The 25916-nt window shown below is 52.3% G+C and overlaps 1 protein-coding gene across 1 annotated transcript; it reads left to right on the forward strand.

Moving 5' to 3' along the window:
- Positions 1–20912, forward strand: LOC105188727 (uncharacterized). Its single transcript, XM_011150342.2, has 7 exons — positions 1–1525; positions 1865–2095; positions 11310–11423; positions 11696–11782; positions 19343–19543; positions 19692–19880; positions 20054–20912. Exons 1-7 carry the CDS (start codon positions 1225–1227, stop codon positions 20779–20781), a joined length of 1851 nt encoding a protein of 616 aa, XP_011148644.1. The 5' UTR covers positions 1–1224; the 3' UTR covers positions 20782–20912.
- The last annotated feature ends 5004 nt before the right edge of the window (positions 20913–25916 follow it).

The following is a 25916-nucleotide window of genomic DNA, read 5'->3' on the forward strand; positions in this document are numbered from 1 at the left end:
GGCGAAAGAGAGAGAGAGAGAGAGAGATACACGTGACAGATGCCGCGCGCGGATCTCGACAAAGTTCGGCGAAACTTCGCGCAGTGAGCGCCGCGCGCACGAGAACACCAAGTGTTCGAGTTGAGATAAAAAGAAAAGAAAAGAAACGAAAAAGCGCGGAAGATGTCAGCGGTGTAGCATTTTAATTCTAGTGGAAATATGTACCGACACCGAAGAAGATAGTGCGCGAATGTGATTACGCCGGTGCGAGATAGTGTTTCGAGGACGCGCGAGCGAGAGTGAGAGAGGAGCGAGCATGTTCCCGCGAAGAAGCAACCTGCGGAGCACGACGACCAGCCGACTCGAGTGTCTTGAGCGACCACGAGTGCTCCATCGCCGTTGATAAGACGCGCGGCAGCGATTCCGGATCCTGGATCAAAGAATCGGGAATACGCGGAGAGGAGGGCGGGAGGGGGCAAAGGCCGCCGAGAGATTGCCGACGACGATTCCAATAAAACGAATTTTCCCCGCGACTTGGCAATCGAGACGAAGAATTTGCAAACGGATGCTACCCCTACTGCTACCACCCCCGCGACAGGATAATGAAATAAGGATCAAAGGAGCAGCCTAGGGTTCGCGGGGGCCTGAAGAAGCCGCCGCGCCGTGGAGAGATCGCGCGCGTATCGTCCGATCCCGAAGAAGAAAACAAATCCAATTCCCACCAGGGAGGCAGATACAGCAGCGACGCGCGCGATCGTAATGCGATGGCGACCCTCGCCATCGGCAAAGCCGATTTATGCTCGTGAGGTCCTCGGACCATCGCCGAGCGGGCTCCGCGCGTCGAACATAACGATCGATTTACGCGCGGGAGAGAGCCTCACGTTGCGGAGGATTGCAGCGAAATCGAGAAACCGAGCGCGAGCGCTCGCGTGCAGTGGAATGAGGTGAAGAGTACAATCGCAAATCCAAACGTATCATCGGCGGACCAAGCATCATATCGAGATCGGCCGGACGAATCGTGAATCGATCGTCGAGGCTCGATCAGCACTCTCGCCGCGGCTCGCGCGCGCGGCGGCGGAGGCGGCGGCGGCGGCGGCGGCGGCGGCCAGCAGGCACGTTCTCCCCTGAACTTCCAACGATAAGGCCAACGATAAGGCATAAACAATTGAGCCGAACTCCTTCGGCAAGCTCGCGGGGGAAGGTGACGTCGTCGTCTCGACCGAAGGTACCGATGCTAGCGGTCTCATGACGAATCCTTCGCGAGATGCTCGACCTGAGGATCGGCCTCCCGGCCTAGACTATCCTGATCCTAGGTCAGTGCGCGGAGCTCACCAGGCGAACCCGGTGAGCCAAATTGGCGGGCCCAGGATACGGAAAGCCCGGGCCTCAACCTCGAGGAGAAGAATGCACCTGGCCAACGAGGTACCTCCTCAAGGTTCGGTCAGCGGAAATCACCTCTCCGATTATGCGCTCACCGCCGACTTGCTCGCCGAGAGGACGTTAGACGGACTGCTCGCGGAGCACCCGGGAGAACTTGTGCGCACAGGTAAGCTGTTCGTGCTGTTCGCAAATGCGAACAATTGTCAGCGCGAAAGCATTTCCACCGCGACACATTATTGTTCTCTACGTGTTCTCTCAATGTGCCAATTGTGTGACGATGATACGAAAGAAAAGAATTTTAAATCTCATTTTTAGAAGCAAACAAATTTTTTCGTCAATTGAAAAACCAAGTGTTATATTTCTTTCTGAGCTCTGAGTTACACGCAAGAGCAATTTTTCGGTCTCATAGAAATAGTCGTCGCGTTCGTTCGAATCAACAAAATAGAATAGAAAGCTTAATCTGTGCATACGGAGGATATAATTTTTCTATATATCGATATGCAAGGTTGCCCGCATGTGGTCTGTACGGTATTGCCGTCGCATTGGAGATCAAACAAGACCCTGCCGGTAGCCTTCAAGGTGGTAGCCCTCGGTGAGGTGGGAGACGGTACCCTCGTGACAGTGCGCGCCGGGAACGACGAGAATTGTTGCGCGGAATTGCGAAATTCTACCGCCCTAATGAAAAACCAGGTCGCCAAATTCAATGATCTCAGGTTCGTCGGCAGGAGCGGCAGAGGTGAGTCACTCTCTCGTCTCTCAACTGCATCCCCCCCCCCCCTGCACCCACTCTCCATCGCGTAATAGCATAAATCCTAACAAATAAGATAACGCTTAATTTGTTGTCGTCGTTGTCGTCACACGGTTTTACCGTCAATATGACGGAACACTCTGAGATAACATTCAATCAGCACTCGAGGAACACAACGGGGCCCGATTACTCGCGACTCGTGGCTCTCTCTCTCTCTCTCTCTCTCTCTCTCTCTCTCTCTCTCTCTCTCTCTCTCTCTCTCTCTCTCTCTCTCTCTCTCTCTCTCTTCCACTTTCTTCTCATCTTTGTTATCTTTTTACTCGCTCCACCGAAATAACCTTCCCCATTGAGTGACGCTCGGACGCTCGATCGGGTTTTCCGCGTTCGCCTTCTTGCAATGCGCGGCGTCTTAAATCATTCAGACTACGCTACATTAAGGTGGTGCCCCGACTGATGGCCTCGTTTTTCCCGCGTCGAAAGCCAAGCACGGCCCACCCACCTGGCCCCCTCGTTCCGTCCTCATTTTTAATTCACGGGACAAATACCGTGACCCGGTATCTCCTGCGACTGCCGCCGCCCCCGCCCACACCGCGCCGCGCCGCGCCGCGACGAAGTAAGGGGCGCGCGCGGAGATTTTTTAATTCCCGGCTCCGCGTTTCAATAATTCAGCCGTTCCTTTCGTCCGCGAGAAGGCGCCACGCAGGGCGGCGAGGGGAGAAAAAAAATTGGGGTCCGAGACATCTGAATAATGCTCCCTAATAATCGCTGCCATTACGAACGGTTAATGCAAACGTTCGTTTCTTGGAGAAGAGCCGAAGGGGTGGGGAAGAGGCGGCACGAGAGGGCCTAGATCGCAGGAAAGGAGCAAAGTTTTCAGCATCTTTTTTTCCCCTCTCTCTCTCTCTCTCTCTCTCTCGTCTCCCTCGCTCCCTCTCGTCTCTCCCCTTTCTACGCGCAGGAGTCGAGGTAGGGAATCGGAAGATACGAGTAACGAGGCGTCCTTTAATTCCTTTAATTCGACCGAGTTGCACCACCGTCCTCTTCGTCCGCCTTCTTCTGTCGTCCTCCCTTTGCTCGGCGACGACGCTGAACTTTCGAGAGAGAGAGAGAGAGAGAGAGAGAGAGAGAGAGAGAGAGGGAGAGAGAGAGAGAGAGACAGAGAGACAGAGAGAAAGAACAGTCACGGGCGTTCCCCGGTTAACGAGGGGGTGGTCGACTTGTTTATGGCAAATTGGAAAAGGAAATTGCGGGGTTTGCGATATCGGCGGGTTCCGCGCTACTTTCGACGGTAAACCCTAAACCGACGTGGGCGCGCTCGGACGCTCTCTTCTCGCCACTCGGATTCGCTTGATTTATTTCGACAATCATTTCCGTTCGAAGTCAGGAATGCCGGCGCGTTCATCGGCAATAATTTCGTCATCGTATCTCCAGCCGAATATCGACGTCGACTTATGAACATCGGCGTTTTAGCACACACTGGTCGGTCCGGTGTCCCGTCCGCACACTGGCCTCTTTCCCACTCGAGAAATGGAGATAGATCCGAGATACTGGTCGCGGAACAATGGGGACCGGAGAACGGTTTCCGGAATTTTTAGCGGGACTCGCGAATGAGGATATCGTGGGATATATAGGAAATCGTGGGATGGTACGGCCGAAGCGCGAGCGCGAGAGAGGGACAGAGGGCGCACGGGGGGGGAGGGGGGTATAGATGGAGGTAGAGTGGTTGGCTGTAAGCGGCTTTGGTTTCCATGGCAGTAAGCCCTCATTACTGTATTACGGGCAGCCCCTAACTACCACCGGTATGCAACGATTTGCCTCTAGATTCTCCATATGAGAGTGACGCAAGATCGTTCCGCGCGGCGTAACGCGCGATCGCAGGATCGGCCGGATTTTTCTTTCCACACGTCTGACGCCGACGAATTTTCGCGTCGAGAGATAAGCTCGAATCTCGTCGAGCATCGAGGCACGGGCGAAATGTACCGGGTGAAAATTAAATACTTGCGCCACGACTGAAGCAATGAAGCAAAGGGGAAAGGGAGAAGGGAGAGAGAGAGAGAGAGAGAGAGAGAGAGAGAGAGAGAGAGAGAGAGAGAGAGAGAGAGCGAAGGAGACAGAGAGAATTGGAAGAAAAAAGAGAACAAAAATAAACGCGAGCTACGGGCTGCGCAAAGGCTAAATGCACAGACAGGTGATCGTTATTACCTACGGAAGAAACGACAAACACGGATCCCGTTGAATAAATCGAAAATTTATGATGTTTGTCGGCGAGTCACGTTGCGCGTATCGCTGCATAATACCACCGAGGCGAGGAGCCGAGTGCATTTTATATACAGATTCCTCACGCGTTCCACTCGCTTTTTTGATCCTGTTGTTTTGCACGCATCCCACGCGAGCGAGCGAGCGAGCGAGCGCGCGCGCGCGCGTTGCCGACTTTTTCGGCTGCAAATATTTGTCTCGCGCTCGCCCGCGGGCTTTGTCAGGCCAATTTAATATTGCGAATGCGGACGAGGAGAATTGATCGTGGTCGAGATGCGTGACGACGTTGACGGGGCGGCAGTTGAATCGCCGCTCGGCGCGAAGAAACCGAAGGAGAGAGGCGCTGGGTGCTCTTCATCTTTCGCCCGTTCATCCAGCGAATCTTGGACTCGGCTCCAAAATTCGCCCGCCAGAAATCAGCCGAGTGGAACGGGACATTCTCGCACCGTTCGACATTCGAATTCTACCGCATGGAGCGACGCGACGAATATCGGAATATCCGTAATTATTTCGCGATGTGCGAATGCAATTTCTCTCGTGAACACTCTCGTGAATAATAAATTATGTATCCGAGGGGTTGCAAGTCGCTTTGTCAGACTACATGTAGGTTCTCCTCACCGGTTAGGTTCTCTCTCGAAAATTGAGTCCGAACTGAGTCGCACAAAGATGAAATCGTACAATCACCTAAAGAGCAGCAGAAAGTGGTGAACAAAAGTAACGAGTACTTCGATGGAAAGAAGTATAACTAAAAGTGAAAAGAATCTTTGTGAACATCAATGACACGCATTCACACACAAACACGCACCCTCTCACCTTGCCGCTGAGATACGACTTGTCCGTTTTTCTTGTTTTTTTTCTCCTTTTTTTTTTTTTGCGGACAATAGTCAATTGTTTCCCGAGGAATGCTGATTTCTCCTCGCGGACGGACGGACGGACGGACGGACGGACGGATGAGGTCAAGCACCGGGGAAAAAAACTTGGACGCGGAGACACGAGACGACCGGCGAGTGTTCTTTTTTCTTTCTTTTATCTTCCCTCGACTCTACGATTCGCTCTCTCCGACCCTTTTTAATCGACTATAATCGCTTTCATTCGGTCTTACGCGCTGACCCAAAAGAGGGATCTCTCCTCTGCTGCGTGGTGTGCGGCTGCAGTGTAACGACTACGCCAGGCGGCCAGGGGCAACGGGGGACGCCGGCGGAATATTATCATACCGGCGCAGGGGCGTATATCACTCGGCCACCCCTTTCGCTCCCGACAGGGATTAGCGTCAACCTCCGACTGCTAGGAGTCACGGGCCGTACGGAGACGCGGCTATATATGCGTGTTTCTCTGCTCGTACGTGTAGCGCGCGGACGCGCGCGCGCGCGAGAGAGAGAGAGAGAGAGAGAGAAACAAAGAGAACAGAACGGGAGCGGTGTGGCACGACGGGGGTGGCGACGGGCGTAAAAACGACGGGCATAAATACCGGAGTTACCTGTGTTTTATGACGGTCCGGCCGAGGTATAGGCAGGAAAAGAGCGCGAGAATCCGAGGGAAAGCTCCGACTATCGACAGCTAGATCCTGACCGATGTCCTGGCGCAATGGATCCCCGTCTCGCTCGGAGCCGCTTTCTCTCTCTCTCTCTCTCTCTCTCTCTCTCTCTCTCTCTCTCTCTCTCTCTCGCTCCATCCACCCTTTCCCTCCCCCGCTCTCTTCCCGTGGAAGGAGGAGGCCGTATAAACAAACGTTGCAGCGCGAGTTTGCCGTTCTCGCGCGAGCGCAGATCCGAATCTTCGATATCTCCTTTACGGTACGGAAGAAAAACGCGCGCGCGCGCGCGCGCTCGTATCGACCGCGCTACGCTAACGCTACGCTAACGCGCTGCACACGTCGCGTATCGAAATTGTCGTGTAAATTATACGCGAGGGCATTTCTCGTGCGCGGGAACGCCGAGTGACGCCTTTTTGGTGCTTGAATTCAACGATCGACTTCTTGTCTCGCGGTTTCACGGGAAACGGGAATTTCGACAAGCCGACGTTGACTATGAAGTACAACGACAAGGTACCGTGTTCAACACCTAGATTCCTCTCAGCGAATGACCAGGATTGCGAAGGGTGATTCATCGAAACTGTCCTAAAGAGCTCCGCGCGGCGCGAAAATGATTTAATAAGTCGTGAAAGCCCGTCGTCCTCGTCGTCGTTGAGAAGGGTCGACAAGCTTCGTTTTCATCGACCTTTAAAAATAGCGGCCCTCGTGTTCGGTGGACCGAACAGCTGTTGCGACCGCTTGCCCTGTGCATCGGCACAATTCTTCTCGCTTTGAAGCGCGTATCGGATCGGACGGGGTTCTAAAATCTTCCCCTCAGCGATTCGCTAATTCGCTGAATCATAATAAGCCGCGGACACTTCATCAGTGTCCTCGTTCTCGAGAGAATAACCTCGAGGCGAAAACGAGAGAAACATTGATTCTTGACAAAAAGCATTAGCGATCCCGCGTTCAAGATTCTCCGCGAAACACCCCACTGCGATCTCTCTCTCTTTCTCTCTCTCTCTCTCTCTCTCTCTCTCTTTAATGAACTACATGTAAAGAAAAATAAATGTCGCAACACGGAAACACGACAGTTTGTTTCGCGCGGGCGACGATGTTTCGACGGATAATTCTCTAAAGTGACGTAACTTCCAACGTTAGGAGATATTAACGTTTTCCGAGAACCCGAAGCACGCCAGTTAAATCCGCGAGAGCGAGCGCGGCGGCGGATCTCGCCGACCACCTCGGCGACGTTTTTTGCCAATTAAAAATTAAAAAATCCATCCCTCTCGGCCATGTAAGGGATCGCGGAAGGGATCGCGCGCGTTGGCGCGCGGGGAGGTGAGGAGCGCGCGGTCCTCCACGGTGGATGACTGCGCCGAGATTTTCTACCGATTAAACATTATTTTCCGCTCTGGCCTGTAGTGCGAGTCGCGCGCGCGCGTACGTACATATCCGTTTCTTTCACATATATTAATTCCACGTTTTCCTACTTTATTTTCTCGATATTTTTCGCCCCTCGTTCACGTCGCGCCAACACCAAGGCAGCTTTTTACAAACGCTTCAATGACCACTCACCCGGTCTCGCCGTCGCAGCTGAGAGTCGCAGACGCGCGACGTTGCGATTATTGCCGGCGAAACTGCTCCCCGCCTCTCTCTCTGCCTTCCCCTTCCATACCCCCCCTCCCCCCCGCCCTCCTCGCTCTCCCCGTGGAAATTTATCCAGCGACAGAAAAGTTCGTCGGAGTCATTACTCGATGCTGCCGCCGACGAAATCGCTCGGCACGATCGCGATCTCGAGACAATCTCTGTTTTTTTTTTTTCCGCAATGAGCGATCTGTCTCTGCTCGCAACGTCGTCGACGTCGTCGAAGAATCGCGAATGTATAAATTATTGACAGTCACGTAGCCGATGCGTGTTAGCCCTACCTCCCCCCCCCCGACGCTCGTTTAACATTTCGTGCGGGCACTCGTGTGCAGATAAAAAAGAGCTTCCTTTCAAACGTGTCACGGGTGGTACACACTCGGCCTCGTCGTCTACCATGATTCGGGTAGTCAAAACGTCAGAATCTTAAAACACGACAAACACTCCGAAATAACGATCCGAGCAACCCTCGCACTCGCCTCGCCGGCAAACAGGGGAGTTTTTAACACTGCATGATCCCTGGGTAAACTTAGGGCGAACGCGAGCGTTCTCGTGTCTTCTCGCATAATTCTTGTCGCGTAAGTGGACGCGAGCCAACCTTGCCCGAATTAATTTCTCACCCGGCTCGTTTTCGGCTCGCTAAATCATCGCGAGGATATCCGAGAATGTTCTGCGTTTGTGCGCAGAAACTCGGGCAAAAAAACCGTCGAATTGATGCGTCTTATTCTTCTCTTTTTTTACGCGAGGAAAAATGAACTCGCGCGCGCGTCTTCTCTTTTCCGGCATGAAATTTCGAAACCCGAGTATGAGAAATACCGACGCCGCAGTGGATCGCCCCGGCGAAAACCGAGCAAATCCCTCGATCTTCCTGTAAAAGTCCACCGTAACGGGAAACTCTACAGTCGACTCGGCCGACGTAATCTTTATGGATCCTCTCAATCGCGTCTGCGACCGGGCAATATTTTGTTGGATAAAAGTGACGTACGACGTGTGGATTAATAACTTTTTTCAGACTTGTTTGCGAGCACGAAGGATACCATCGTCCGCGAGTCAAATCCTCGGCGCATAAAGAAGCGCTTAAAAAAAACAAAAAAAAAGAAACAGAGAGAGAGAGAGAGAGAGAGAGAGAGAGAGAGAGAGAGAATGACCAAAAGAGTCGCAAAACGCCCGCCTCCGTCATAAATCGCGCGGTAAATCAGCGCCACCTTTCGCCACGATAGGATCGTTTGGAAATTCCAAAGAGAACGCGAGTGCCGATTACACCTGCGATCGGTCGTGACTGAAAGTCGGCCGATGGCCGCGTTGGACACGCGATGAATTAGAATCTCGCCAGACGGATCACGGCAGAGTAGACTGTAGACACTGCAGAGTGCCGAGGGGTGGGTCGTTCTCTTCCGACGAGTTACACATAATGCCTCATAAACACCCTCAAAATGCCTGCCATCACCCCTGATTCGCGTTGCCGCCGCCCTCTCGCGCCTGACATCGCGCCGGCAATAAACTTCGGTCTCGTTAGCTCGCAGCCGCGAAATTTCTCCGGCGAAACCTCCCGCGTCCGTCATGAAACTGAAGGCTCCGACAATGACATTTCAATTTCACTTCGCGGTGTTCTCGCGTTTTTGGGAAAATGCGTCTCTGAACGCGTCGATTCACATTATTCCACGAATTATTCCCGATTGCGGTATGCGGTGTTTGATGCAGCCGCGGTAAATTCCTCCTCTTCCTCTGTTCCTCTGCTCTCCTCTCTCTCTCTCTCTCTCTCTCTCTCTCTCTCTCTCTCGGGGATTGCTAAAAATGAATCTTTTTAAGATACGATATGAGGGACGAAGAGGAGGTTGATGGAGTCGCTCGAATCTCTGCGAATGCGGCACAAAGAGTCGGAGACTCGATGCGCAGAGAGCAAAATTGATTTTGACTATTTGTACGGACACCATGAAGCGGCGCGGCGCGAAAATAGCGGCCAATCACCGCGCGACGCGAAAGGGAGCGCGCGCTGGAAATGGCACGGCTCCCTTGGCGAAGTTAAAGTCCGGTATTTCGCCTGGCGACGGGCGGTAAGCCGGTTAAATGTCGTGGTTCACCATAAAAACGCGGTCGTTTACCGGGGAGCCGCCCCCCCCCCTCTCAGCCGCGCGCTACCATAAAATAAAACTACCCGACCACGCGCGTGTACGTACCGGCCGCACTTGGCGACGCCATTATAAGCCGTATAACTTTATTGTCGCGGAGCGCGAAAAAGCGCGTAAGTGCCTTGTTTTGCCGTGTATGCCGCCGCCGTTATTTTCTTCTTCGGCATCGCGACGCGACGCGACGCGACGCGACACGAGGCGGCGCGATGACAGGCCGCCCCCGCATTTTATTTCGCGTACGTGCGATTACCGGGACCCGGGAGGACTCGCCCGATGCGTCGAATGCGTGACGAATTCCGCGCGACGCGCGCGTCATCGATTGAAATATTTGCGTCGAAACATCGAAATTTAGTAAACGGCCCGGCCAGTTACGTGTCACGTTTCATCTGCCCGTTCGCCGATATTGTTTCCGGTCATCGGCGGGACTTGGAGGAAAAAAAGCGCAGGCAACGTGCGAAAATAGTCTGGGAAAAATCATTCGGAGGAATATATCCGGGCAGCAAGGATCGGAGTCGGTTGCCACGACGCGGCTCTGCTGTAATTGAAAATGAACTCGTCGATTCGACGGAACTTGCGTCATGCAGAAAATGGATAGAAACAAGCAAACGAGCACACATCGAATTTGCATGAGATGCATCTCGTTAAGAATTAAAGAAGCGGAGAGTCGCTTCTTCCGGAATATTATCGCACGTCGCACGTCTTTAAAACATCGGTAAAACATCAGGCAGCTACGTCAAAATTTCGAGATTTCCCCGGCGGGAAGGATATCTCATCTATATCGCTCTACCGAGCGTTGTCGACACGCCGAAAGGTAAAACGGCGAAATCGCGCGTGACGGACGGCCGCGTATTTCAGGGGGTCGCGTTTAGCACCGGCACAGTATTAACATATTCCTGCCTATCCGGGAACAAACATCGACGCGGTGGCGTCACTCGTTCACCCCTTACTTCCGGCACATTTGTGTTTTGTTTCCAGCGAACGCACCGCGAACGCGCATTGCCGCCGTTTCGCTCGTGCGCGCCGTCGAAGCGTATCCTTCGTGATAACGTTGGATTTAATCCGCCAAGAAATTCCGACTCGACCGAACGACCGCGATAGTTGCGATGCGGCTGTTTGACCTTTGAATTCTCTACCAATCACGTGACGCACGCTGTGACGGTAATTTGCACGCCCAAGAGTGCTTACAAAAAACATATATATATATATATATATATCTTTAATTTCAACGTGCGGACGCGAGATTTCTCTGGCGAGTTTTTGAATTAAACAGCGAATACAAATGCGGAATACAAATCAGGAGAAGGAGAAGGAGGAATGAGAGCGAGAGCGGTAACGAGAAAGAGGGGGAGTGATATAAAAAGAAAAATAAAGAAAGAACCGAGATTGGAGAATATCTCTGTTCGCGGTTGGCGAATTGGACGTGAATAATAGAGTTCACACGGGCCAAGGAGAGAGAGAGAGAGAGAGAGAGAGAGAGAGAGAGAATCGTTCGCGCCTTTATGGTTTTTGATACGGCAAACGGTGCGGTGTACGAGTGCCAAAGTGTAAGCGCACGAACATCGTTCTCCCAATGGGGAAGGGGGGGGGGGAAATCTCCCGTCTTTCGTTTTACCGCCGGGCGATAATTCTTTCCCACCTCCAGCATACCGCGTTTTCGTTTCAGGGAAGAGCTTCACCCTGACGATCATGCTGCAGACGTCACCGCCGCAGGTGGCCACCTTGTCGAAGGCAATCAAGGTGACCGTGGACGGCCCAAGGGAACCGCGTTCGAAGACAAGTGAGTACAACTTTACCCACCGCGGATAAACGCGGTATATTACAACTTTTTACTCGAGTCTGTAGTCCGTAATCAATGGCGAAGAGGCCGATTGAACGAACGCGCGCGCCGCGGATGGGAAGAGAGAGAGAGAGAGAGAGAGAGAGAGAGAGAGAGAGAGAGAGAGAGAAACGCACGCGCAAGAACCAATGTCGAATGAAGTTTGTCTCGCGACGTCGAGTCGCGACGTCCACGTCGACGTCGATTCATGAGAATTCATCCCACGTTTGCAGGACACCAGGCCTTTCATCCCTTTCACTTCGGACCTCGGCCATTCCCCTTCGGACACCCGCAGGACCCATTGGGATTCAAGCTGTCGGGTAAGTGGGTGTTCTCTAATCGAAGACACGCGCGCGCGGGGGCATCCTCCGAGTCTTCGTCGCGACAAGTTTGCGCGGGTACCTGCTTCCGGCGAAGCTCACCTTCAGCCTCTCGGCACGTCTCCCCGTCGATAGATAACTAAGTTTGCAACCCTGTGTGTCGCGGCCCCCTCCCGAGAGGAGCAACTGCGGCAACTTCAGCGGGCCAGGGTCGACGCCCTCTTCTCGCACCCGCGACCCCGACTGACTTCGTGGCTGCGAAGGGTGTCAAAATTGAACGTCGGCAGGCACCGACTCAAAATTGAGTTTTGCCACCGGCCTCTAAGTGGAGAAGACTCTGATTAAGCCTCGAGCACGAACTCCGCCTTTTCGTTTTGAAGCCGCTCGCTCGCTCTCTCTCTCTCTCTCTCTCTCTCTCTCTCTCTCTCTCTCTCTCTCTCTCTCCTCTCCCTTCCTCCCTCCCTCTCTTTCTCACGATGTCCCCTCCCCCCGTCGGGAGAAGTCACGAAGAAACTTTGGCACGGCTCAACTTAACATCGTCATGAAGTAGCCGGACGATCGAAAATATTCCCGTCGTGCTCTTTTCCCGAACAATCGACGAACGAGCCTCACCATCTCTCTCTCTCTCTCTCTCTCTCTCTCTTTCTCTCTCTCTCTCTCTCTCTCTCTCTCTCTCTCTCTCTCTCTCTCTCTCTCTCTCTCTCTCTCTCTCTCTCTCTCTCTCTCTCTCCTCAATCGTGATTCGCGTTTCTCGCGCGAACACGGATTGATTCGAATTCGATAAGCGCGAGAGCCGTCACTCGAGAGATTTCGCCGAGAGAAATCAATCGCGAAATATCGCTCGGGCGTGTTTTTTCGGCGCGTAATCAGTCAAAACTCTTTCTTCGTTAATGCATTCGCTGCGATATAAACGATGGTTTTAAACGTTTCATCGTCGGCAGAGCGTTTTCGAAAAAGTTTTCAGGTATCCGGCCGGGTTCGACAGGACAGTCGGGTGGCACGAATTCCATTGAAACTCGTTCGAAGCTCCAAATTTTGATGGGACTAGCCCGGAGCAGCGAGGGTCGGGTACTGATACTGGTGCACCGACAGTGTATTGTTTCGGCATGATAAGCGGCTTAACGGAGCTTCGCTCCCTCCTATCCCCGAGGCGTACTACGGGATGGCAGTCCTGCCGTCGATTTCTCGCTGCTACCCCCATCCGATCCCCGCGCATCCCCGCGCTACTCAATCAAGAATCAGCCACTGCCGCGCCCGCTGGTACGCCTCGGAGCTTCGACTTTTCTTCTCTTTGCGACCTCCCGCCCCGCCGCGCCGCCTCGCGCGACTCGGCGAACCGCGCGGATTCTCCCGACGACACGACGACTTCCCGCCGACGACATCGCGAGGGAGGATAATTAGAAGCATCGAACGTTAATCCAAGTACAATTTTTAAATACCTCCCTCGGGAGCTCGGGTCGCGTAAGCTCTTCCTCTCCTTTTTCTCTCTTCTTTTCTAAATCGTGCATCGGCAACGCGGGTGAGCAATCGCGGAAGCTACGGCAGAGATGGGCGGCGGGCGGGAGACCAGGTTTGGAATTGGAGGTTCGAGGTTTGGTCAGTCAACACAAAAGAATCTAAATGACATCGCGGAGAGACGGGCGCACAATTTTCACGCTGCGAACAAATTGTACCCGGCTGCAATTGGGTCACCTACATTGTTCCAGCAGGCGTGCGAGAACGGCACTCGAATATCGACCGGTGTATTTCGAGTGATGCGTCCGCCAGTTTTTTCAACCCTTTCGCTGGAAGTTCGCCGGTCGGCACACAGGTTGCGCCTCCGTCCAGTCCGACGGAGGGTCAGTCGCGCACCTTTCGAATTTTCGAAGCCGACCGGCCGGCCGACTGCCCGTCCGGCCGGATATCGCTGACTAGGTAAGGGTGTTCAAGAGGTGGTTTATTAGATATCTATGCCGGAGGGTTGATAAGGAGAAAGGGAAGAGCAGCGGGATCGACGCGAGACGAGTGGCTGGCCGTGCAGGGTTGTTAAGGTGCCCATTGAGGTGTAACTAGGGGGATGTTATTAAATTTCGTTCGGGCCTACCTCGACAGCAGGGACGAATTTTATGGGCTCCCTAAGGACCGAGTCGCGTGAGAGCACCGAGGTCCAACGGGCCAATGCGCCTTTCTTCCCCTCCTCAGAAGGAGAGAGCTCCGATATTCGTCGTTCTAATTTTGTCCTTCCGTCGATCTCAACACGTATCGAGATGATAACGTTGCTCCCGCTACCGCGGTGCGATTCATCTTTCGTCGCGCGTATGTGTCCAAAAGTTCGCCGACCGTCAGCGTCAGTGTATTTTTCGTTCGTACCTAAAAATTGATCCCATCGTAATAATCGCACGGAATTATTGAAATCGGTATATATTGTATCCGTAAATCTAAAATTTCAGACGGTGCTCACAATGAAATGAAGCGAAGATGCTCCCCTACTTTTCGGCCGCGTTGATTTTTCGAAGTTTCGCGATAGGTTCCGGAGCGATTGTCAGCAAGTCCAGGGAAAATTAATGTTCCGGTGACAGACACCACACGGCAGATCGTCGTTGAGATTGTCCACGAACGAAAACAGCCTGATCGCGCCGCGCCTCCCGGGAGGCCGAGAGAGCCGTCGTCTTTGTCAGTCTGGCTAAGGGGATGAAAAATCGCGAGGTGCCAAGATTCGAGTTAACAAGAACAGCTCGCGCAGCCCCAATCTGCCCTCCCTCTTTCCGCTCTCCCGTGTCAATTAACCGCCTACGAGGGGGGTCGGATGGTGGCGGGGATGGGGAGAGAACCGGAAAAATCGCGACCCCTGTTTCAATAAGGTGGCCTTTACCTCATTTGGGGGAGATTGTTAGGAACGCTCAGTTTAAAACTGTCGCTTCGCTCCCGGATCGCTTTGCAGTAAATTCGCGCGGCCTTCTTTAAAGTGGATCTCTTTCCTACCCAAACGTGTAATTTGCGAAAAATGAACCTAAAATTCTCTCGTCTCCCGCGTGTCGTTCGGATATATATATATATATATATTTTTTTTTATAAACAAATCATTTTGTTGTTGCATTGATACGAGAGATACGTGTCTTAAGTCTGGGACGAGTAAGGTACTGTGTGTGTCTAATCTCAATGAGTTTTATTGTGATCTGCCACCACCATCATGATCGTCGGATTATGTTCCTCCTCCGAATTTGGACACCGTCGTACCTGATTTACGATGCGACGCGTTTAAAGGGCTCTTTCACGTACACAGAAAACCGAACGTGGCAACCCTTCGGGCATGCGGTCCTTAAAGGGAACCTTTTTAAGGGTTGTTCCTGTCCACCCCCGTGTCGAATCACTGCAGATCCTTTAAATTCGCGTCACATTTCACCCTCCTCCCCCTCTTCGCGTGTCTTGCAAGGGCGTCCCCGGGATGTTCCGTCTTTTAATCAGGTCCAGTGACCGGGACCTTTCTCTGGAAACGACGGTAACTAATGACGCTCTCTCTAACCGTCGGTCTCTTCTCTCATCTCCTTTCCTATCGCCGACACGAAAATCCACCAAGCCTAACAGATAGAAACCAGATAGCGACATTCCCGAAATCGATTCATTCACAAACGATTTCCTCGACCAACTCTGGAGTCAACTTTGAAGAAAGTAAGTCTTGGAAAAATTGAATTGAACTTGAAAGAATTGAAATAAACCGTCATTAAACCAAATGTTTACTATTATTAATAAAATATAATACTTATGTTTACAAAAGAAAAAATATACACGTTCAATCGAGTGCTCTAGGATTATTATGAAAAATCTGAAGCTCTCTTAAAGCGCTGTTGAGATCAAACTTCTCTTTCGATTCTAATGAAATCAGATAAATTTCTAACGCATTCGTGGAATCAATTACGTCGTTACGGTAACAATAGAATGTTAAAACATGTTTTGTGTATATTATTGCAATATGTAATAAACGACGAGGATAAAAATTTATGCATCGCTGAGCATCGCCAGTTTCTCAAAAGATCCATCATTTTTGCGCTCTTTCGCGACTTCAAAGAGAAAATCACGCAGTAGGTGGATAAAGATAGAGAGAAAGAGAGAGAGAGCGAGAGAGAAGGAGAGAGAGAGAGAGAGAGAGAGAGAGAGAGAGAGAGAGAGAAGGAGAGAGAGAGAGAGAGAGAGAGAGAGAAGAAGAAGAAGAGGAGAGGGAGAGAGAGATAGCAATTTTCCCGTCCTTTCTCGAAATATCTCCTCGTGGAGCTTAGATCGGTGCCAGGGACCTTTCCAGGGTGGCATTTTAGGGGTTGCTGCGACGCGATAATGAGAACGGGCGCAAAGGGTGGGTGTGCAAAGACATCCAACCGGCAGTAGCTAGAGGATAGAACGCGAGGTGGAAGGAGGAGCGACGAACGAGCGAGAGAGTAACAGAGAGAGGATGCGAAGAGGCTGTAAAGAGGGGGATCGAGCTCCGCAAGGGTTAACGCCTTAGCAGCAAGAAGGGCGTTTTTAACGCCTGTTTTGCATAGATTTGAATAGATAAGACAGACAGGAAAATACGCGAATTAATTTATTACGTATCTCGGGTTGGCAGGATCAGGTAGGGTTTAACGCAGGGGAAACTCGAAAGACTTCTCGCTCATTCACGGGCTCGTTTCACGTGTCACGCCTCGAATCAACGTCTTTAAACGGCTCTTTAAGTTTCATCGCCGCAAACGTGCTCGCGCTTCGAAGCTCACGACAACGCCCGGGACGATTCAAAGGATTTTACAGAGAGAAATTTTACCGGCGACAGTGTTTATACGCGATCTCCTCTCTTTTTCTCCCTCCCTCCCTCTCTCTCTCTCTCTCTCTCTCTCTCTCTCTCTCTCTCTCTCTCTCTCTCTCTCTCTCCCTCCCTCCCCCTTTTCGGGCTAGACGAGGAGACAGCTACGACAGCGCGGGAATAATTGCGGGGCGAAAAGTGTAAGAAAATTCCGGATCTCCCCGACGACTCCTGTAATCGACGTGGCCAAATTTAATTCACCTCGCGGCTCGGCGGCGAAACGTATATAAAGCTGCGCTTAAAAGCTCATATTACACGTGACGTCACATTACCGCATCTCGGCGGGGAGCGCGACCAAAGTACGTAGCACATTTTGAGCACGCTGCTCGATAATACATCATCCCTTAAAGCTCCAGTACCCCGATGGAAGGCGCACGCAAAGGCAACTAACCCTAGGGCCGTAACGTTTAAGCTTAACATTTCTCACCCCTTAAAGGGTAGCGGCGGCTCCTTGAACCCTTTCAGCCGCGTCTCCCGCGGTACTGTCTCCCTCGCTCTCACTCTTTCCCAGATCTCGCCGGGCCCACCCCTCATTAGTCTTCATTTGTTTTCGGAATTATCGCCCGCCAGCCGAACCCAACCCGGCACGCGAGTTCCGTCGAAAGAGGGTGCGCGCACACGGCACATTTTCGGGGTTTATTAAATTGAAAATATGTTACACCATTCACCCACCGGCCCTCCTGGGGAAGAGACGCGTGTCCGTATCGAGCGTTTACACCTCGCGCGTGAACTTTATAGGACTATTCCGAAAATTATGTATTACTTTTCAAATATTGCAAAAACCACGACAATACGTATAATTTCTATTTTTTAACCATCAATATTATAACCTGAAAAATTATTAAAGATCATTGGCATTGGCGTTGAGAATACATGGACATATTCCCCACCACCGCGAGCACCAATCTGGTTTTGATGATTTTCTTGCCGTATCTTGACGAGGTACAGACCTCAACGTCAACGTTAACAGCGACCGATGTTTCTAAAGCGACGACGACTTAAACTCAATCGGCTCGCTGACGAAAACTCGCATTATCAGTTATCGGGTCGCGATACTCGTGCGCGACGTGAGCCGTCACCTAAGAATCCCGCTCGCGCCTGAAAAGCTTACCGAAGTGGGTTCTTATTCATGCTGCAGCCAACGGAAGCCGTCCGTTGGCCCCCGTAAGCTCGGTGGCAGCGGTGCTTTCGCGCGCCTCTTATCGTTTTCTTAATCCCCTCATAAAGTAGGAGGGCTACGAGCTCTCACGGCTGGCCCGTTCAGTGTGCCACGCCGGTGTGTGGTAGGACGCGAGATAGCGGTGTCCTCCCTGGCGAGTGCGCGGCTTAAAGAGAGCTTAAAAATCACCCCTTCAACCCCTACCGAGCTTTTTCGCATCCCACCACCCGCAGAGACGCTACCGGTGGGGGTGTGCAAGCCGCCAATGGGGCGATCCGCGTGTCTCGGTGATCACGCCCTCGTGCCAGTGACCGGACAATTCTCCCCGCTCCGGCGAACGACTACCCCTGACTTGCCACCCCGCCGTGACCCCTACCCCCGACGCGCACGGTGGCTTCGCAGCCTTCACGGAATTTTTAAACTGCCCCGCACAGATGACGGCATAATCTGTTATTGATCAAGGTCTTTCGAAAAACCGATACCACGTCGATGACCACGGGGGGCTTACTCCTTACACCGTCTCCCTCCCCCCTCGCGCCGCGCCGCGCCGCGCCGAGAACCAACCGCGTTTGGCGCAACGTCGTCGGCTAACGACGACGTGGGATCGCGCGAGAGAGGGGGTGAAATATTCACTTCCCTCGCAAGACGCGACCGATAGCGCGCGCAGACAATGAGCGAAAAAAGAAAGCGCGCGATTTTTCCCGGGACGAAAAGACGAAAATCAATTTATTTCACGGAAGAGGAGCGCGTACGTGCATACGAACGCGACAAAGGTGCGGGCGATATGCGACTTATGTCAGTCCGGTTTGCCCGATCGATCACGCTTGGACGAACTTTTTGATGTCATAAATTTAATTGCATTCAAACACATGCTTGCGCGACCGCGCGATATTGGCTATTATCGAAAAAAAAGCTATGATCGATCGCCCGTGCATTCTCTGTTGGATAAATTTAACTGTCCATCCACGTCAAAACCGCCTCTACGTCAAAGGGATGCGTTTCTGCGACTCGAACTGTCAGTCGATCACCGTTTACCTGCCTGAAAATTATACAACGCCACTGTGACGCCCAGAAATATGTGGTGTCTTGTCACAAAACGATCGCATCAGTCACTTTCAGGTTCTATCGTCTACTCGTCGCGTTGCTCGCTTTTCCGAAGATAGTGACTTATTTGGGAATGTCAATCGCGCCGACGCGCGCACGCGTGTCCGCCAAAGTGCGGGGGTGGTCGAATCTATTCCTAATATGCGCTTTTAAACACGGAGTTTCGAAACCACGCAAACCACCATAAATCCCATACGCAAAGGGAGTAGAGAGAGAGAGAGAGAGGGAGAGAGAGAGAGAGGGAGAGAGAGAGAGAGAGAGAGAGAGAGAGAGAGAGAGAGAGAGAGAGAGAGAGAGAGAGAGAGAGAGAGAGGGAGGGAGAGAGAGAGAGAGAGAGAGACAGAGCGCGAGAGCACGGATGTCAGCGACAGAGCAAATATTTCGGGACGATATAGAGGTCAGCACGACGCGCGATGACAGCGCGGGAGACAGGCCGAGCAAACAGAATCCCCGGAAACGCGTAATCTGCATTTCTTTGATTGCACAGGATTGCAACACCTGGGTCTGGAGCAAGGTGCGGGCCAGGGTTGGGGCGGGTTACCCCGAGGATCTCTACCACCGCACTGTCTTCCACCGCCGCCCGGCCACCATCCGCACACACACCCACAGCCGGTTGGTGCGTCGGCCTTCAACCCCTTCCACCACGCCATCGAACAAAGATCCCCGAGGCTGCCCGGACCAAATGCCGGTAAAGACGCGCGATCGCTTCGCGAGACGAAAAAAATTCGAAGAGAAAGGAGCGCGAACTAAGCCCGCTTAAGAATGAAAATTCGCCGCCTTCCCCCCACCTGCCAAATTAGACGATTAACAGCCGTGTAAATTGGTGTGTCCGAAAGAGTCCACGAGGAGTGACCTGGGCCCCATCAGTGTTTCGGTACGAGAAGTAACGCCGACAACGTCACCCGGGAACCCCGGACCGGGCTTGCTGACGACGGCCTCCGTGACGGCGCCGACGCCTCCCGCCGAGTCGACCACCACTACTACCACGACACCCAGCCCGTCTGGACATCACTCACACTTTCAAGGTAAAAGTCCAGACACTCCCCGACCCGAGGTCTATTCGGCGACTTGGGTCTCCCGCATATATGAGCCTATATATATATATATATAGGCTCATATATTATATATATATATATATATATGTATGTATGTATATATAACTCGAACAAAAGCTAACGCACCATCTTGCTCGTAACAGGACTTCATCTACTGGGCGCCACGGGATCCATCTTTGGGTCGATATTCGCGCCATTGTTGCCGCAGTCCTCATGGCTTTACAACCCGCTGTACCACACGCAACAATATATTTTGGAACCGGAATGGCACGCTCTGGCTCTAAGAATGGCGCAGCAACGGCTACAGAGGCCGGATCAGGCCCGCCTGGAGGAACTTAGGAAGCTCAGAAGCAGTAGTGACAGTCCTGAGAGCAGTACGAAGGACGAGGAGCGAAAAGGAGACGAGCAAGGAGTCTCGCGTAGGTCCGGATTGGACAGTCCGGACGACAGTATCGAAGTGGACGATAGAAACGATCAGGATCCAAACAGAGACCGTGTTAGGAGCGACGAGTCACTCCCCGAGCAAGATTCCCCGAGAATCTCACCGATCAGGAGCGACCTGGAAGATGCCGCGTCCACAGACGCCACCTTCCAAGAGCCGTCGATTCGTCTACGACCGAGCATAGAGAATCTAAACGACTCGGAACTGCAGATCGATCAGGATCAGATAGCCCGTCGCGGTGACCTCACCGTGAAAATCCGTCTGGAGGGTACGGTAGACCTCAGCACGAAGAAGGGCCAGGACAAGGAGAATATCGGTCAGGATCTAACGACGCGAAGAAAGGAGGACGGGATCGACGTTGAAAGAGAAGCCGTCAGAACGCGAAGAGAAAGAAGTCCGAAGCCCAGGCACGTGTGGAGACCTTATTAAGACTTAGAGAAGAGCACGGGAGCACGTTCGTGCGCGTCTCCTTCGCGACGCTCCTTCGGAGCGTGAAAATTTTCATGAACTCGACGACCGAGAGAGAGAGAGAGAGAGAGAGAGAGAGAGAGAGAGAGAGAGAGAGAGAGAGAGAGAGAGAGAGAGAGAGAGAGAGAGAGACGAGAAAGAAGTCAGCTCGTCGAAAGACCACAGGTCGGGCTATAATGCGGTTAGCTCAAATCTAGACGAATCTCGCTATGTGTACGCGGTCTTTCCTCGTCCGAGAAAGAATTACTACCTGCGCCGAGGACGCAGCGAACGTTGAATGATCTCATCTCGATGACCCAAGGCTAATCCCAGAGGCAGAGCTAACACGACGTTACAGAGTAGTTTAACACCGCTAGGCGATATATCGTCATCGTTAAGTTGTCGAAGAATAAACGCCCAGTCGGGTATCCGGACGTCGCGCGACTTCATTCTCCACTTGGAAAACTAATCGTCAAAAATTTCACACGAACCTTTCAGTCAGGGTTTTACTTGTATATCGCACCATCGCCGTCCATCGCGGTGTCGTTTCTAAGAACTGTCATGGACTCGAGGACTAACCAGGGTTTGCGTTCGCATAGTATGTAAATATATAATGTCCGATTAATTATCTAGGTTAATAATGTTTCAAATACACGCTAAGCACCACCCCCCTCTCGACATTTCCATTAAAAATATTCGAAACTCCTGAACGTTTCATCGACCGCACGAGTACGTCGTTCTGTGTCACGCTATCTTGAACTATAATACATCCTGGACAACAAGTTTTCAAGGGTCAAGAGATGCGTTGGCGAATTCGCGCTTCCCGATCGTTACCTTGAGCAAAGCAGACGCGCTTTAACGCGCGATGACTTGAGAAAAGAACGCACGAGGAGACGCGCACTCGTGCAGGTGCAGGTGGAGCATTTAGTTCCCCGGTACAAGCGAAAAATCTGAGTAGCTCGCGTTGTAAATATTACCATCCTACTTCGACTTCGAATTCCGGCCGAGTCACACACACACACCCCGTCGAGCTGCCGTCTCTTCTTTTCAAGGCGGGGCAACGCCGTTGTCATTCAAGGCGACGCGATATCGACATATACATATAATTGTGGGAGAAAATTTCATTGTATAATTATCGCGTTCGTAAGCTCCGCGAGTCGCGCTCGACAACGCTGTATGTACGCGTGACTGGCCTTAATCAAAATCATTCATTGTTTAAGCACATCATCAAATAAAGTAATATTCGAGCCGTTCCACAATATCGATTTATTCCCCTGTTGTCCGACAGGCGTAGACTTTCGCGGCAGGGACATCCCGCGGAGTTCAATCTGGTAAGTGCAACGTCATCTCTCTCTCTCTCTCTCTCTCTCTCTCTGTGCTTATTATGAAGTAATTGCTGAATAACGATGAATTTTCTCGTTTCCGCAATCATGCAAAAATCTTGCTCATGATCGTCATAATTTCCCGATAGAAGAAAAGCGAGTATGGCTCTATATGGCTCCTTTTGCGTGACTATTACATGACTATACAACGAAGAGAATAATTATCCAACGTGTTGAATTATCGGCCGTTCCATAGTTATCAACGTCGCCGTGTAAAAGCAATCGCCTCCGCGATATCGATGATATTATCGCGATAATGATTTCTTAAAAACGCATCGCACTCGAACGCACACGTCCTTACGGCACTCCGCGACAAAATGAACAAAACGCAATCGTGTATCGAGCGCCATCCGCGCGTGCAACCTAATCCGGTCGGACGAGATGCAGCAGATTCAATAATTCGCCGCGATTGCAATCGAGCGGGATGCACCGCACGCAAAAACGGGCAGGCCCGATATCCGCACGGTGAAAAGGTCCGCGTGATTGATGGGAAACAGACAAAGCACCCGTCAACCCCGCACACTGACCGGCGTCCCTGAAATCGAGATAAAAAGACCGCAAAACAATTTTCTACATTATTTTCCGATGCGCGCCAGGTCAAATGAGCAATAATGCCGACACGTCGTGTTCCCCATGAATCTCTCTCCGCGTGCCGCGTTTTTCAGCGAGTCGTTCCACCTGTCCGCGATCACCCGTAATGTGTTTACGATTACGAGTGTTTCCGGCTACGCTTCTGCTTCTTTTTTTTTTTCACATTTTCGTGCGGGAAGTATCTTTTCGTATTTTTGCGCAACGACCGATTCCTCGGATAAGATCAACGAGTGTGCGCACGTGAGTCGCACGAGTCGCTCGGAATATCCAAAGTTCCGCGCTGCGCGAGAAGTAAAAAGAAGCACATTTCGAGAGGCGCAACTTTTACACTCTCGCGCACCGTTAATGAATGCAACCGAGCGGTGTACGCGCGTCGATGCTTAGCGCTCGCGTCCAACATAGCGTCCCCGGTAACACGAGAAAACGTCTGGAAAAAAGAAAATAGTAGAAAAAAAAAAAAAAAAAAAAAAAAAAGAGGAAAAGCGGTAACGTTCGGCGGCGGCGGCGGCACGGTTTTCCACCCTTTCGTCCTCTTTTTTTCGGCCCCCACCGAAATCCGTATACGTCTATGCTGGTCGGGTTATCGCAACAAACTACCCCAATGACGACACGATTAAAATTTCACGGGCTCTGCGTGGGCTCGAGCGCGTGTTCTCTCTCGCAACAAACCGTCGTCTCTATATGATCCCTCTCTGCACCGTGACTGCCCCCGATCGTCCAGTTGCCGGCCATCCGACCCCCCGTAGCCCGTCTCGTCCAACGGCACCGCCACCCCCTCGTCCCTGTCGGGTGATTGGTACGCGACCGCAGCCACCCCCGCTTTTTAATACACCCGCACCTGCATAGCCTGTACCCGCAACCGGTGAGCCGCCACCATATATATGCGACGGGGTGCATCCAACCCCTCTGCGAGAGAACGGTGGCCCCTCCCCCCCCCGCCGTCGCCTCCGCCGCCTACCCCGGCCGTTTCGGCATGGAACTCGTGGACCCTCGCGCCAACGCCGCGCGTCAACGTCACGGTGTACGGAGTGATTCATCGATCGAATGTATTCGCGTCCCTGCGTCCATTCCCCAAAATAGCGACGAAGACTAGTGCTCTCGTAGTCGCTCTTGTAGCTCGTGGCTCGGGCTCGCGACGACGTTAAAACTACGAGCCGGCCAGCGGAGAGAATCGCACCGCACCGCACCGAACATACCGAAACACGGTATTTCCGGGCGGCACGTCGCGCGCGGTCTGGCGAGACTGATTTTTCGCGATTGCAATAACGTGCGCGCACGCGCGTAAGAGAGGAAACACCAAACGAAACGGGCTGAACGCCCTTCGCGGAATTTGACAGGTATTTTAAATGCAGCGGGAAACCGTCGTTTGACGTTAAATCGACCGCACCCCGACCGTCTCGACCGCTGAAAATACTTTTAATCGGCCGATGAAACTCGTCTTCTCCTGCTTCGCGGGCGCGATTAATATTTCGATGCGACGATTATACAAATCGGCAGAGAAAGAGATTCCGTCGCTTTGTCGCGGCGTTGCGCGCACGACGCGATTATCGGTCGAAAAGTTTCACGCGGAGTCGAACGCTATATCGAGATTAAGCGCGCCCCGTAAAGCGCGGGCACCGAAGGGGAAGAAGAGATAAGGAAGGAGCGGACAGGCGGACATATCAGCGGAAAAGGAAGGAGCGAGGCGCAAAGGCGCAATCGCGGGTGCAGTAAGAAAGGTGGATCGCTTAAGAGACGCGCTCGTTTCACTCCTTTTCCACCTCGCTCCTCGGCGAAGAATCGTCGGCGGCGGCGGCGGCGGCGGCGGCGGTGGGGTCGCGGAAGGTGTTGAAGCACGGAGAAAAATATCTCAGCCGTAAATAAATTATAGGAGCCGAAAAAAGTTTCCCAGCATGCCAGCGTCCCGCTGTTGCCGTTGCCGCTGCTACTGGCTGCTGAGTTCCGGATAGAGCGACGTTCGCGTAGGAGAAGGTCGGAGGTGTACTTTAGTGCTTTTTGTCCTTCCAAGCTGCTACCGCCCCGCCCGACCCTCCGCCTTTTCCGTTAGGAGAGGGTGTTCTTTTTATTTTTTCGCTACCCTCTCTGGCAGCCGAGCACTTTAGATAATAAGGCCAGGGCGCTCGGTACGGACGAAAGGGTAAATTGGGTATTCGTCCGAGGAATTATCTCTCTAATTTCTTTAACGTACCAGTCTCTCACCTTCCGTTCCTCTTATGTACGTATAATTTCCATCGCACCGCGCGCGCAACCTCCCCTTACCAGGTCGGGATCGGGACGGGGAGCCGGACCCCATCGGCGGACACGAGAGAGCCTCTTCACGCTTCCTGAGGATGAAAGCTTAACCCACCTGCTGGGGATGATAGCCGGCGGAGAATGCGGAAAGAGAGATGAAGGAAGAAAGAAAGAAAGAAAGAAAGAAAGAAAGAACGAGAGGGCCCGATTGACGTAATTATTTCGTCGATTCTTTTGACGCGGTTCGTCCGGGTCGATCTTGGCGGAGGCTACAGCCTCCGCGTGATTCTACCGTCGTTTTCGAGACTCTATACAGCCATATACAGCCAACACACTTAAACACGCTCGACTCGGATTCAGATTCGTATCGCGTTCTGGAATATTTCGGAGATTACTCGCGAGAGAGTTGAGTGAAATTTGTCCCCGACGAAGCAGCTACTTGATTAACCAGCACATACATGTGGACTAAGGCGCCTGGCGATGTCCAGAACGCTCATCTGGTCTTGCGAGAGATATAACAAAACCATTACAAGCGGCAGGCTGAAGCTAATAATAACAAACGATCGGCGATGTAAGGAGGGTCGGCGATGTAATTCGTACAAATGATAGTTCACGGTTATCGGTCGGTGAGGGTGGAGCCTCGTATCCATTGGAATGGCCCTGAAATTAGATCCCACCCTTGGCGCAGGTCCGAGTTCGACAAATTCGGTTAGCAGGATGAAAAATGAAGCGTTACCTTCACCGGGCCTCTCATCGCCTCCGCATCGCTCGGCACCGATTTCGATTTCTTCGTTCCGCTTTGGCGATACTGCTCGACCGAGCGTAATCTCATATTCGCGGCGGTATAATCGTAAAATACTACCGTTAGAGATCCAAGCGTTAACTTTGCGAAATTCTATTAATTTTCTCTTT

Source organism: Harpegnathos saltator, unplaced genomic scaffold, assembly GCF_003227715.2.
Source record: "Harpegnathos saltator strain DR-91 unplaced genomic scaffold, Hsal_v8.6 scaffold384, whole genome shotgun sequence".
Classification (NCBI taxonomy): Eukaryota; Metazoa; Arthropoda; class Insecta; order Hymenoptera; family Formicidae; genus Harpegnathos; species Harpegnathos saltator.

What these genes read in the sequence shown, in the direction of transcription:
- LOC105188727 (XM_011150342.2), top strand. Translation starts at nt 1,225, where the DNA reads ATGACGAATCCTTCGCGAGATGCTCGACCTGAGGATCGGCCTCCCGGC. An exon ending in CGTCGGCAGGAGCGGCAGAG is followed by an intron (nt 2,096 to 11,309) that starts GTGAGTCACTCT and finishes TTTTCGTTTCAG; the next exon opens with GGAAGAGCTTCACCCTGACG. An exon ending in ACATCACTCACACTTTCAAG is followed by an intron (nt 19,881 to 20,053) that starts GTAAAAGTCCAG and finishes TGCTCGTAACAG; the next exon opens with GACTTCATCTACTGGGCGCC.